Source organism: Marmota marmota, unplaced genomic scaffold (assembly GCF_001458135.2).
Source record: "Marmota marmota marmota unplaced genomic scaffold, marMar, whole genome shotgun sequence".
NCBI lineage: Eukaryota > Metazoa > Chordata > Mammalia > Rodentia > Sciuridae > Marmota > Marmota marmota.
Genome location: NW_026000108.1, coordinates 37368940 through 37382670, shown reverse-complemented (window position 1 = coordinate 37382670; position 13731 = coordinate 37368940). Strand labels below are relative to the sequence as shown.

Here is a 13731-nt window from a genome sequence, read left to right as displayed (position 1 = left end):
TTAAGTGGATGTACGGAAAGGGGAGATAGTTATACACAAAAGAAGCTAGCACAGCCAAGTGATGAATCACTAGCCCTTAACACAAGTTTTTCTTCTTAATTGAAAAATGAATTCTCCATGAATTCCAGGCTATAAACAGACTTTAAAAATGGAGTTTTCGTAAAAACAACAGAATCTTGTTATGTTATACACGTACTGGATTTTAAATTCAGTTAAAATTGACCCAACTAGTACCTGAGAAAGCATATTATCAGTAAGCATGATGATGAACCCAATAATTCTTATTGTGTTTGATAAAGTAGAGATGATGTTGGAGGTCTCAAAAGTTTCAAAGCAAGTTTTAATTTGGTAAGTAAACTAAAGCAAAATGAACACATTCTCATCAGTTATCCCTTACAAACTGGTTTTGGGAGCCTGGGCAAATTACTCTATGTCATCTATAAAATGGGAAATAGTAGAGTAAGAATATCTAATTCAGAGGACTGTTGGGAGGGTTAAACACATTAATACACTAAGTAAATCACTTAGACCATGGTTAAATACAGAGTAGAGACTCAGTCCTAAAAACATGTCATATTCCTGCTACTATTAGATACTATTATTATTATTTATTGTTATTATCATATAACAAGACAGTATAGATACATATAAATCCCAAATTCTCCTCTGCAGAGATGACCCTTGGTTGCAAAGGAGGCTTTACCTTTTGTCGAGGTTGGTTAGGAGCAGAAACCACCACTGTGTTGCAAATTGCCAGGGCAATAAAGAAGTCCATGATGTACAAAGTCTCCAGGGCAGGACTTGGGATGGTTCTGTCTCCTGGGGTAAATAGCTGAGGCGTAATCTGACTAAATTTGTCCAAAAGCCTGGTATCAGGCACCACATCAGTTTCCTGAAGATTCGATAAGACAATAAGACAAAATACAATCAACAGAAGAAATAAATTTCATAACCAGGATCTAAATGAAGCATGAAATGGGAAACTTTTCTTTTTTTTTAAAAAAAAAGCAGAAAACAAACAAAATGTTAATGCATATGGATGGAATCATGAAAGTGACAATAGAAAACACATAAAAATATATAGAAATCCAGACTCTACATTATTAATAGAGACAAACTTGACTATTAACTTAAAACTAAACAGCAGATAGCAACAGTGATATTCTACCAAAATCTAGTTAAATCTGTATTTCTCATTTTGAAATGCATTGTGCCAGGCAGATATATATTTTATTGTGCCTATAATTCTACCTTGGCTATTGATTGACCCAAGAATAACTGATGACTATGAATTCTTCTTAAAATGAGTTTGTTATTCATATCGCATCACTTTAAAAAATATTTAATAGCTCAATTTATTACTATTGTAAAAAACCAACTCTCCAAAATAGAATTTATTGCAGGCAGGCTAACAGATTTAATCAGCACATCTCAGCAATATCCTGTAAGAAACAGATTAGTAGGTTTTTTTCTAAGAGATTCCTGATCACCAAATATGTATGGCAAATATGCCCTCCTCTGAAAAGTTCTTAGTAAAGATTTGCTCTATGAAGTTTTATTATTGGAGAAAAGTATGCCATTTTATTTCACACAGTGCTTCTCACACTTATTTGAGAGTTTTAACAGAAGAATATTGTATTAGAAATCTGATTACAATCCAAGAACATATAGCCAACTGTTTAAGAATCTTTGAGCTGAGTCAAAGAGGGACAGGGCATTCAGAATCAAGGTTTACAAATACACTACTGTACGTTAGAGGAGTCCTGAATTCTGGCCAGCAAAACACATTGACTTAAGGAAGCCAAGAGAGATGATTTAGAGCAAAGAGTGAAACATGGAAATGGTGGGTGGGATCTTGGACGCAGAAGAGCATGGCTTGCATTTTATGCTTCAGAATTTGGCAAGAGTTGCATAAGTTTAATAGGAAAAGAGTTTGCACTGGAAATCATGTGGATTTGGGATCAGGTGTTATCTCCACTGTATCCAAATTGGTGGCTACTTACATCACTTTTTGAGAACTCATACCTAATAGAGTGGATGTTCAAGGTAAATGGGATAGTGACTGAGAGGAGACCAGTACAACAGCAACCCAAGTAATTTAACATTTCTTTTCTTTCCTTCTTGACAAGCACTCACCCTCAGGCATGTTACAGGCTCATAATAGGTTTAAAAGGGCCATGTTATCAGCTGTCACAAAGCATTCTTAGATGTCAGACTGTGCCATAGTCATGAGAATAAAAGTGATACCAAAGCCTACCCAAACCATGTGTGTGTGCGTGTGTGTGTAAATTGTGTAGATAAGAATTAGCAAAATAAAGTGGGAAAAAATCTAGAAACTTGGGACATAGAGAACCTTGAAGCACCCTAACATAATATAAATAAAAGAAGAATCCAGAAGGAGATTTAAGGAAAAGGCCATATGGAAATGAAGCTACAGATAAAAAGTATTTCTTCACTTTACTTGTTTTTGACAAAATAATCTTTAGTAAGGTAGTTGATGAATGAAGAAGGTATCAAGATACCACATGCAATTTTTTATCTATGACTTTATCTATAGATGTTTTCCCCAAGATCCAGATCTTTTTCATTGGAATCCTGTATTAAAAAAAAAATGACATTTGTTCTTTTTTCCTATGATAGACAGCTCTATCCTCTCTGAATACTATGAAGTTGAGAATCAGGCCCACAGTATCTTGACTTAAATGATTCCATGCCCTTGCATTTCTCTCCCCAGAGAGCTTGGCAGTTCCTTTGAAGTAAGGACTGTATCTTACTGATCCCTAACTCAGTATCCAACACATTGCAAAGTTTATTGTCATACATTACTACCAAACACTAGCTAGCCTTATACTCCATAAGGAAAGAGATGGAGAAACAAAAAGATGTTACTCTTTGGAAAATGAACCATATTAGCTCTTACTGGGCCTAAAATAGACGTCTTATTAAAATTCAGAGAAAATTTATATTCCCAATTAGAGCACAGAGCAGACAGCCAGATGTGGACAACTTCCCATCATGTAAACAAAGCTTTATCTGGTTTCTTAGTGGGAGTTCCGAAACTTTGTCTTAATCCTGTGAGATGATATTTGACCATTAGAAATTCTAGATTTATCCTCTTGATTCATGTTAACCCTTCTTATCAGATTGCAGATTCCATGTTCATTTCTTCCCTTCCTTCCTTTCCCCTCCTACCTCCTATGCAAATACAAATTAAATAAGCAAAAACTGACCAGGGCTCCTCTTTTCTCTCCTATATGCTTGCTGAAGCTTTTAGATGACTTTAATATAATTTAAATTTACATTTGTTTTAAAACTGAGTGACAGGACACTTAATCATACTGAGTGGCAATTATATAAAATCCCAAATGCCCACAGTTACAAATGGATGGGAGATGAGTTGACCAAGCAGCTATAAGGCTATTTCCTACTCCTCCTCTGTTTCCACGTGTACCTAAGGGTTTTATTTCCTTTTCTGCTGCTACTTCTCTCCCATTTTAGGGGCTCACTGCTCCTCCTCTGCAACTTTGGCTTGAGAATAGCTCCAAATGCCTTCTCTTGGTCCCTTCTGATTCCTAAACACCATAGACTCAAAGGTAAATGACAAAGGCCAATAGCGACACACACTGACAACTTCTCTGCTCAGGCTCTCCCATGAGTGTCGGGTGTTTGCATGTGTTCTGGGCTGTCTGCCCAGCTTGCTACCTAGAATATAACCAAATGCTAGGAGCAAAAAATGTCTTATTCCTTTTATATCCCAGTGTCAGTATTATGCTATGTCTTTTACTAATTGATTAATTAAGTCATTTGTCCCATAAATATTTTTGTTGGTCAATGGTGCCAGGCATCTCTCAAAGAAAGTAGGGTGCATAAGACAAGCAAGATCCTGTCTTGCATGAAACTCCAATTCTACCTGGAGGAGACAGTTAATCCAAAAGTATCCCATAAGTAAACAAGATACTTCTAGATTGAGATGGGAGAGATGGAAAGTATTTGGGATCAGGTGGCCAGGTAGACTCCATTGCACAGGTGACACCTGAGTTGAGATCTCCATGATGGGAAGGAGATTGCCATAGAAAGACCTGGGAGAAGAACATCCCAGGTAGAATGAACATCATGCTGATTGAAAAAGAAACACTAGGGGATTACAGAAGCATAAACACATTGGCTTACGAAGTAAAGGCTTCTATTTCTAGAATAGGTAATGTAAACCCAGGGTCCAACGGCCTCAATGACATTATAAGTTTCAAAGATTGACATTGCTATGCCAGCTCTTAATTTGCTTCCCATGAAGGTGCCATTTTATAAGCGTCTACTTCTAGGAAGCTCATCTCTCAGTGTTCTCAAGCAGGTGTTCTTCATCTTGACTCCATGGATGAGTGGACTTTAAGAATCATATGCAAAATTTTTATAGAGGCCAATTTTTCAGGTCAATGATTACATAGCTTTCTTAAAATAATCTTTAGTCACCAAAAAGGATAAAATCAACTTGTGCAGACCCAGAGTGAGAGATGGTCTTATGTTTCTAGGAAGAACATGATCTCTTTATCCTATATAGGAGTATGGTTTTGCAAAACACAAAAACAAGACACCCCTCCCCACAACATTCACATAATTAGAGTGACACATGGCGCTGAAAAGACTGAGGTTATTAAGTAGCTTCATTCAAGAACCTTCAAAAATATTTCATTGATAATGAATGAGCTAGAAACCATGTTGAGGATTCAAGATGAAACAGTTGTTGCTCTCAAGAAATTAAAATCAGATGTAAAAATAAAACCAATGTAACATGGGTCAAGGCACAGAGGGAACATGCAAACAGCTTAGATGCTAAAAAAAAAAAACATCATCTGAAAAGTCTTCAGAAAGCCGATATGAAAGGTTTTTCTTAAATTAACATTTCATCAAATTTGTTGAACAGAAGTGGGATATGAAGGGAGAACATATTTTAGGCAGAGAAAATATTGTAGATAAAGGCAGAAAAAAAAAACTTTAAGAAGTACTCATTTGTTCCAATAGCAGAGTGTGGTTTGATCAGGAAATAGTAAGGAGGTATGGCACAGGCCCAGCAGGCTGTCAGTACTGTGCTACTCCAATTGAACATGAGCCTACGAGTGCTTCCTTTCAGGTGCGTGGAAAATGTAAAAGTTCATGTTATGGTATGGTTTGGATATGGTGTCTCTCCAAAGCGCCTGTGTTAATGCAGGAATATTCAGAAGTGAAATGATTAGTTTACGAGAGCTGCAACCTACTCAGAACATCCTAGCTTGAATGATCAAATAGTTGGTAATTAGTCAGGTTACAACCTTCAAAAATAACTCAAAAATACTTCTTAACTAGCAGAAGGGTCCCTGGGGGGCATGCCCTCAAAGATTTTATCATCTCTGTGGTCCCTTTCTCCTTCTCTCCCTTGCTCCCACTCATGGCTTCCAAGAGTGGAGCAATGTTCTTCCATCTCATCCTTCAGCCACGATGTTCTGCCTCCCCTTGGACTCAGCTGACCATGGACTAAACCTCTGAAATTGTGAGCCAACATAAACTTTCTTCTTTAGATTGTTCTTATCAGGTATTTTGTTTACAGCAATGAAAGGCTAACACAGTTCAGTAGAGGGGTAAGTTAACAAATAGCATAGAAGAAAATAAATGCATATATATATATATATATATATGAATTTCTAATACAGACTTAAAATGAGTGTAGAGAAGTATTACTTTCTTATTTCTTTCAAAGTTGGAGAAAAGTTGAGAAGTTTGAAACAGCTTACCATATGATCAAGACACAATGTAACAGGTATTCTATTCTTAGTGCCACAGAAATGAGTTGAACTGCAAGGGTCACTCCACTTGCTGCACTTGTGCACTTGTTGACATTTGTAAAAGAGACAGTAGATATTTTCAAGGCCTTCCCAGGTCAAAGGAGATCCCTGGGGTGCATTCACATAATGAATCCACCAGGAAAATCTTACAACACTGTAGCAACATAAGGGTTCCACAGAGCTGATTTATTCCTGCTATGCCACCAATTTGGGAGTTATTACTAGTCTCATCATTGGAGATTTCATCTCATTGGAGGTCTCATCCTTCTTGGTAAGACACAAACACTTATGTAGTGTGAAAGACAAAAAGGAAACAAGTATTTTAAAGAAGTAGTTTTAGGTATAGTAAAACATTTAATGTCTAAGTTTTTTACACAAACATCTTTCCTCTGTTTCCCTCTAATTTTTTTTTCTGCAGAAAAATGAGTTTGTTAATGGGTGTAATCAATCAGTTCCTAACAGTTTTTGAGGAAACTAAAAACACACCCTGATGATCTTTTTGATGGAAATATTATGGAAATGCTCTTTTGAAGGCTAGGAATGAGGGAGAAGACCCAAGTTTGGTGGAACAGAGAGGAAGATTACAGAGAGATAAAAAGGTCTTCAAGGTCACCAAAAGGCCTATGAATTTCCCTGTCAACTAGACATATTCACCTGTCTGTGAGATAAGTAAGCTTTGTTGGACCCAAGAGTGAACTCTGATCTTTAAGTGAAGGCAGCCCTCTAGGCTCAGACAAGTTCATTCCTGGGTCAAAAATATTACATTTTTCTGAAACAGTATATAACTTCTCAACACTGAATTATTTCAAAAATCAGGAAGTTGTGATATTATTTGTTTATATTTATTATGTGTCACAATCACACAGAACTATAATGATGTAGTCTCTTCTTCAGTAGAAAGTAGAACAATCTTTGGCTGAATTGTCAATACAAGGCTGTTCTTCCCTTAAACACTGTGCATGTGTAATTCTAATCATGAGTTCACACTTACAATGGGGCTACTGAAGGCAGCTTGTCTGGAATGAGGCACTTCACTGGCTCCTTCTCCACTTCCTACAGCAAAAGTACTTCCAGAAAGATGATTTGAGGGTTTGCTTCCCAAAGGCCCATTATGAACTGTCCTGAAGCTGTGGGCTCTCAGTCTTGCCATATTGCTGATGGAGCTGCTGAGGGTGTCTGCATACTCTTCTTCTTCAGAGACCGCTTCCTGATAGGACTCCAACCTCTTGGCTGAGGGATAAAAAGCAGACTGGTCATCATCTGAGAACAAACTTATGAGTTTATTATGTCAGGCAGTTACTTAAATAGCTATTTCACACCATTTCCCCTTTCAAACTGGCCTCCAAATCTCCCACTTGTATCCTGTTAATAAACTTACTTCATACCTTATGGGAGAAGTAGGAACAATCAGATAGGAACTCTCTTCTTTTTTCATCATCAGATCTGACAACTTATCTGCATCTGTATCCATACTCTTTGCCTTTCTTCCTACCGCTATGGAGGAAGCATCTCTTCATGTTCACATGAGATACCCTCCACCTGTGTTCTTGATCCTCCCTCTGACCTCAAGGTCTTCACCTTTCATCTTTGCAACTCTTCCTCTTTTATTTATACCTATCTCCTCAACCAATTAATTTCAGGACTTTCTGTTCCCATATATCCATTGATAAATAAATAAATAAAAGGTCATATGTGTCTATCCTTGTCTCATTTGAGCCCTCAGTAATAACTACCAGAATTGATCACTTTTTCCTTTTTGAAATGTTCCTTTCGGCTTTTCTGACACCACACTTATCTGTTTTCCCCTCTCACTTTACTGGCTAGTCCTGTTTAGTTTCTCCTGCCAATCTTTCTTCTCAAATATTAACAAGCTACAGAAGCTCCTTCTCTTATCCACTTAGATACTCTTTCTTGAGAATCTCATCTGGTTCCATATTTGATAAAGAATCTCTGCACGTATAACGTCTAAGCCTATACCTTCAGCTCTGGCCTCCACTTGGATGTCTACAAGTCTCTTCCAGCAGATTATCAGCATGGCTCACTGCCTCACCTCCTTCAAGTCTCCCATCACACACCCCCGTCAGTAAAAACTTACTATATCAGACCACAGTATTGATTACAGATCCTACCCCAACATTCACCATCATTGACACATTATATATCTTTCTATCTTAATCTTTTGAATCATCCAGTATAATATAAACTACAACAGGGCAGAGAACTTTGTATTTTTGTTAATATATTAGAGTCCAAAGCAGTGTCTTATAAGTATTCAATAGATACTTATTGACTAAATGAAAAATAATCATTTTAATTTAATGTGGTTAAAATAGAACTCCTTTCTTTCCTTCCCAAACTTTCCTCTGGCCTTTTCCATTCTTGTTAATGGTACCTAACTTTCTATCTGGTAACTGAAGCCAAAATTCTAGGAGTCTCCTGGATTCTTCCCCTCTTCCCCAGATACAAAGTATCACCAACACTTGTCCACTCTATATCCAAAATACATCCTGAATATTCAGACTTTTTTCCATTTCCATACCTTAGTCCAAGCCACTTACCTCTCAACTGGACTAGTGCTATAGTCTCAGAGGTGGTCTCCCTGCCTCTCTGCAATCTACTCCCCAAATAGTAGCTAAAGTGACCTTCCTGTAAGATAAAGCAGACCAGTCACTTCAATCGCTTCCTGATAAAACTCTCCAGCTTCATGATTTACTTAGAATAAAATCTGGACTTCATATACTGGCCCACTTAACTCAAAATGATCTGACCTCTTCTGACTTTTCTTTCTTGATCTTCCTTCTACTTTCCTACTAAAATCCAGACTCACTCTTTTTTTCTTTATTTTGAAAGTTTGCAAGCAGCCTGAGAGGCTATATGCTAGTTGCCCCCACTGACTAGAAATTTTTTGCTTCTGAACTTCAGGGTTATGTCATTCAGATCTAGACTCTAACATCCCATTTACAGAGCTCTAGCCTGGCCATCCAATTCAAAATATACATCCAGTTATTCTATATCATAGCACCCTATTTTAATTTTCTGCAAAGTTCTTAATACTGTTTAATATTTTTGATTAAAAAGTTCATGTATTTGTGACTATTTTCTCCAGTAGAAGCCTTGTGAGAGAATGTCTCTTTTGCATTATTTATCATTGCAACCAGTGTCTGGAATATAGAGTACATAATCAATAAATTCATGCTTTGGGGATTGCTGACTGTCTCTCTTCAGCCTAAGTTCACTTAGTAAACAAAGTATGATTTGGGGAAATTTATTTTATAAAATTAAGAATGTTTTCATATTATACTTATTATAATAATTCTGTGTATATTTTTTAAGGGTAAGAAGAGGTAGCTAAGAGGCAAATGGTGATCTTAGATTCTAGTATCAACTCTTCTAATGACAAAGTGGCTTTCAGTAAAACACCCACTCTTTCTTGGCTTCTGTTTTCAAAATCAAACATTTTGGAATGAACCATTGCAGTTTGATGACTTTAATATCTATTCAAATTATGGAAGTTTATCATATGTTCTGCCTAAATGTTACAGAATGTTTCTTTATATGATCTTTCAGCTTGTAAAACCAAACCACTAATTGTGTCCCAAAGATTCTGATCTCCTCCATCCTCATCAATGCCCTTATTTAGAACACCTGTTTTTGTCTTGTTGACTGATGGAAATGCTAAACACCTTCAGAGACTTGATTCAAATACCAGCTTCTCAATGAAGAAGTCTGTAATTGTATCAACTCTTAGCCAAGCCACTGCTGGACATGTTTACTTTTCATGAACAGAAAGTTACTATGTACCAGGAGATGGTTTCATTTTATCATTATAAGAGTCTCTGAGTAAGTACCATTAGTACCCCCATTTTAGAAGTGGTATGGGTTAGTCTTAAAACCAGGTCTACTGAACTCCATAGCCAATTACTGAGCCCTAACAATATACTGTTTCTAAAAAATCTAGCCTCATATGTTAATATGGCCCATTTTAATACAGCCAACATTCCTTTTTTTTTTTAACATGGCCAATCTCCCCTGTTTGACTTCAATGACTCCATGTTTTTTACTCCAATATTTATTAATAAGATAATAAATAAATAAAATATCACTAGCATCAATGGAAAGTTGTGGGGTAGGAACATGTATGAAAGATTTTCTTTGATCAAGCATTTGGCTAGGTCATAAATATGCATGGGCATGTACATATGTATATTTTTTTCTTTTTTTAATTTTCAAAATAATATCATCTGGTATGAACTATCACTGCTTAATAAGCCAATCCCATAAAACCAAAGGCCTAATGTTCTCTCTGTTATGTGGATGCTAACCCACAACAAGGGAGGGTGGGGAGGGGAAGAATCAAAGTCCATTGGATGAGATTGAAGGGAAAGGATGGGGGGAGGGAATAGGAAAGAATTAATCAGACATAACTTTTCTACCCTTGTATGTGAATACACGACCAGGGTAAATCCACATTATGTACAAACATAAGAATAGGATCCTAATTAGAATAAGTTATATTCCATGTATATATAAAATGCCAAAAAGTGGGGTGGGGGGGATTGTGGCTCAGTGGTAGAGCACTTGTCTAGAAAGTGTGAGGCATCAGGTTTGATCTTCAGCACCACATAAAAATAAATAAGTAAAATAAAAATACTGTGTCTATCTACAACTAAAATAATAACAATAATAATAATAAAGACCCATAAGGATTAAGTTCCCCAACTATGGTACCACTGATTAAAGATAGGGCTGAGATTTGAATTTAGATCTTTCTAATTTCAAAGCCAGTACAAGTATCCACACATCACAGCCCCTTTGTTTTGACTTGTATCTAATAGGTTTGCTCAGTGTTTCTTAACATGGCCTAAATTTGTCTCCTGGGGGACTTTTCGCAGTTGCTGTCCACACATTTGGGTGTCCTCACTGGGAAAGGCAGGTTGCTGGTGTTTATTAGGTACAGGTCAAGGATCCTTATAAACATTTACAATGCCTAGGACAACACCCCACGACAAAGTAACCCAGCCCAAATGCCAACAGTTTTGAGATTAACAAATCCTTGAGTAGCTCAAAAAATGTACTGATGATGCAAAGTCATTTTAAAACTAAATAGAATTCTTCAAAATCTAAAAAACTAAAAGGTATACTTCATGATCATGTACCTTCTCCTGTCCATCATTAGGGAAATCAGTATCATGCACTGTGTAGTATGGTGTCAGGCAGCTCAGCTAGTACTGTAAGATAAACTTGTTCAACCAGAACAACTGAAGGAGTAGAACTTGGAAGACAAAGAATGACTCAATCTTGAATCATTCTGTGAAAAGCTATGAGACGTCCACAGAGCTGGATACTTACAATGTGATTCAGAAAACAAATCTACTGGAGCTACACTTCAGGGTCCAGTGAAAATTTTTAAAAAGTTGGGTATGAGAAGCAAAGATTCATATCATACTGACAAAATGAAAACTGTCCAAATGGTAATGAAGACTTAATTTTTCTCTTAAAGTAGGTTCTAATTAGTTCCATGAATGCTTCAAAACAGGCCATAAATTCTTGCATTCTGACTCATCAGAGGAAACATTCATGTGTGTAATCTATTCTGTGTCTGAGGTAGGACCTTGGTTAGATATAAAATGATCTATTTTTTATTGTTTTTATTTAAATCCTAGTCTGTCTTCTTTTCCCATTCTCTCTAAGACCATACTAATATCATAAAGCTTATTTATGGCTTATAACTTGCATTAATTTCATATCTTGAAGAAATGGGTAATAGACTATGAAGCAAAAAGTTTATCATACTTTTCAATGTGCATTTCATGGAGCCAAAACCAGCACACTCAAACTCCATTCAACTGTATCATCTGCACATCCTCCATCAAATCTTCGTCTATGAACTAATTTCCCAAACATCTCCCACATTCCAATGTTCAACTGCTGTAGACACTTAGCTTTCACCAAAACATATCATTGATACCCAAACTTCTCCTTCTGAACCAATTCTCCATACATTTTTGGCATTTCAGAATTTGGATATCCTGCCTCAAGACAACAAATATTAATCAGTATAAAAGCCACCCCCTCCACAACTGACCGCCTGAAAATCAAAACAATATAGAATAAGAAGACCAACTTTAACCTTATAATTAGCATAATAAATTTATGTTTACACGTCTTCTTCCCACATTGGGCCATTAGCTCCTTAAGAGACAGATGAATTTCTTGTTTTAATAATCAGTAATTATATAACAAGGGTCCACTTCATGCTTTGAATATAACACTTGCTGTTCCACCACTGTGGCTTCTTTTAAAACTGACATGTTTTCTTCTTCCTCTTTTCTCTCTCTTGCTCCTTAATCATGGTGGAAGTAGAATTAACCTTCTTCCCAGCCTGGGCTGAGTTATCTTTTGACTCACAGATCACAGAAATGAAGAAGTTGCGACTCCAGACTTGGCACTTACAGATCTAAAAGACAGCTATCTCTCAAGGCTACAAATGAATTATGACTCCTGAGAGAGCACAGCTAGAGTGTAGACTTTGAATCACCTCTTTAAAAAGTCCTCTGTTCCCCCTAACAGGGAGAGTCACAGCCTTTGGGACAGGAGTCCCCTGTGCTTCTCAATTTTTTAGCAAAGCAATAAAACTTATTTTTCCTTTATCTCAAAATTTTGTTCTTTTTATTGGGTCAGCATCAGGGATAAGGATCAAGCTTTTGGTATCATAAAAATAATAATCATAGCAGCTAATACTGATGGGGAGCTTATTCTACTCCATGTTCTGTTCTTTTTTTTAAAAACGATTTTTTTATTTGTACTAATTAATCATACATGACAGTAGAATGCATTTTGACACATCATACATAAATAGAGTATAACTTCTCATTCTTCTGGTTGGCCATGATGTAGAATCACACTGGTACATAATCACTTATGCACATAGAGTAATAATGTCCAATTCACTCAACTATCCTTATCTCATCTCATCCTTTTACTCAATGAAATAGATATCCTCATTGATAATTTTCATTAAAGTAATAGAAATTAGATAATGTGCCCAGGGTCACACAGATTGTAGGTAATAGAAATGGAATTCAAGCTTAGGAGATCTGACTCTAAAATCCTTTTCTTGGTAAATGCTCAATGCTGCCTCCATGTACAACAGATTCACAAAGTGTACATTATAAAGGCACTCTCCAGACAAGCCCAAACTGAGAGACATTCTAAAAAAATCTCAGAATAGTGCCCCTCAAAACTGTTAAGTTCGCGCCTTCAAGGTAGACAGAACTGTGACCACCCACAGAACAGGCCCAGCGGCCTGCTGAGGGGCAGAGCTGCCCCCCACCCCCGCGCCTGCAAGGTAGGCAGAACTGTGACCACCGACGGAAAAGGCCCAGTGGCCCGCGGAGAGGCAGAGCTGCCAACCACGCCTGCAAGGTAGGCGGGCCTGCGACCCACCGGCAGAACAGGTGCAGTGGCCTGCTGAGAGGCAGAGCCGCCCCCTCCCCCCCGCGCCTGCAAGGTAGGCGGAACTGTGACCACCGACAGAAAAGGCCCAGTGGCCCGCGGAAGGGCAGAGCTGCCAACCACGCCTGCAAGGTAGGTGGGCCTGCGACCCACCTGCAGAACAGGTGCAGCGGCCTGCTGAGGGGCAGAGCCGCCCCCTCCCCCCGCGCCTGCAAGGTAGACGGAACTGTGACCACCCACAGAACAGGCGCAGCGGCCTGCTGAGAGGCAGAGCTGCCCCCTCCCCCCGTGCCTACAAGGTAGGCGGAACTGTGACCACCGACAGAAAAGGCCCAGTGGCCCGCAGAGAGGCAGAGCTGCCAACCACGCCTGCAAGGTAGGTGGGCCTGCGACCCACCAGCAGAACAGGTGCAGCGGCCTGCTGAGAGGCAGAGCCGCCCCCTCCCCCCGCGCCTGCAAGGTA

The 13731-nt window shown here is 38.1% G+C and overlaps 1 protein-coding gene across 3 annotated transcripts in view; it reads right to left on the bottom strand.

Annotated features, from left to right (window-relative positions):
- Nucleotides 1-13731, bottom strand: part of Atp10d (ATPase phospholipid transporting 10D (putative)) — a 108619-nt gene that overhangs the window by 32964 nt on the left and 61924 nt on the right. For all 3 annotated transcript variants that reach the window (XM_048784432.1, XM_048784431.1, XM_015482080.2), the window contains 2 exons: nt 6805-7043; nt 704-892 (listed from right to left, as the gene is read on the bottom strand). In XM_048784432.1, the coding sequence (XP_048640389.1) occupies nt 704-892; nt 6805-7043 (428 nt within the window). The remainder of the gene's footprint in view (nt 1-703; nt 893-6804; nt 7044-13731) is intronic.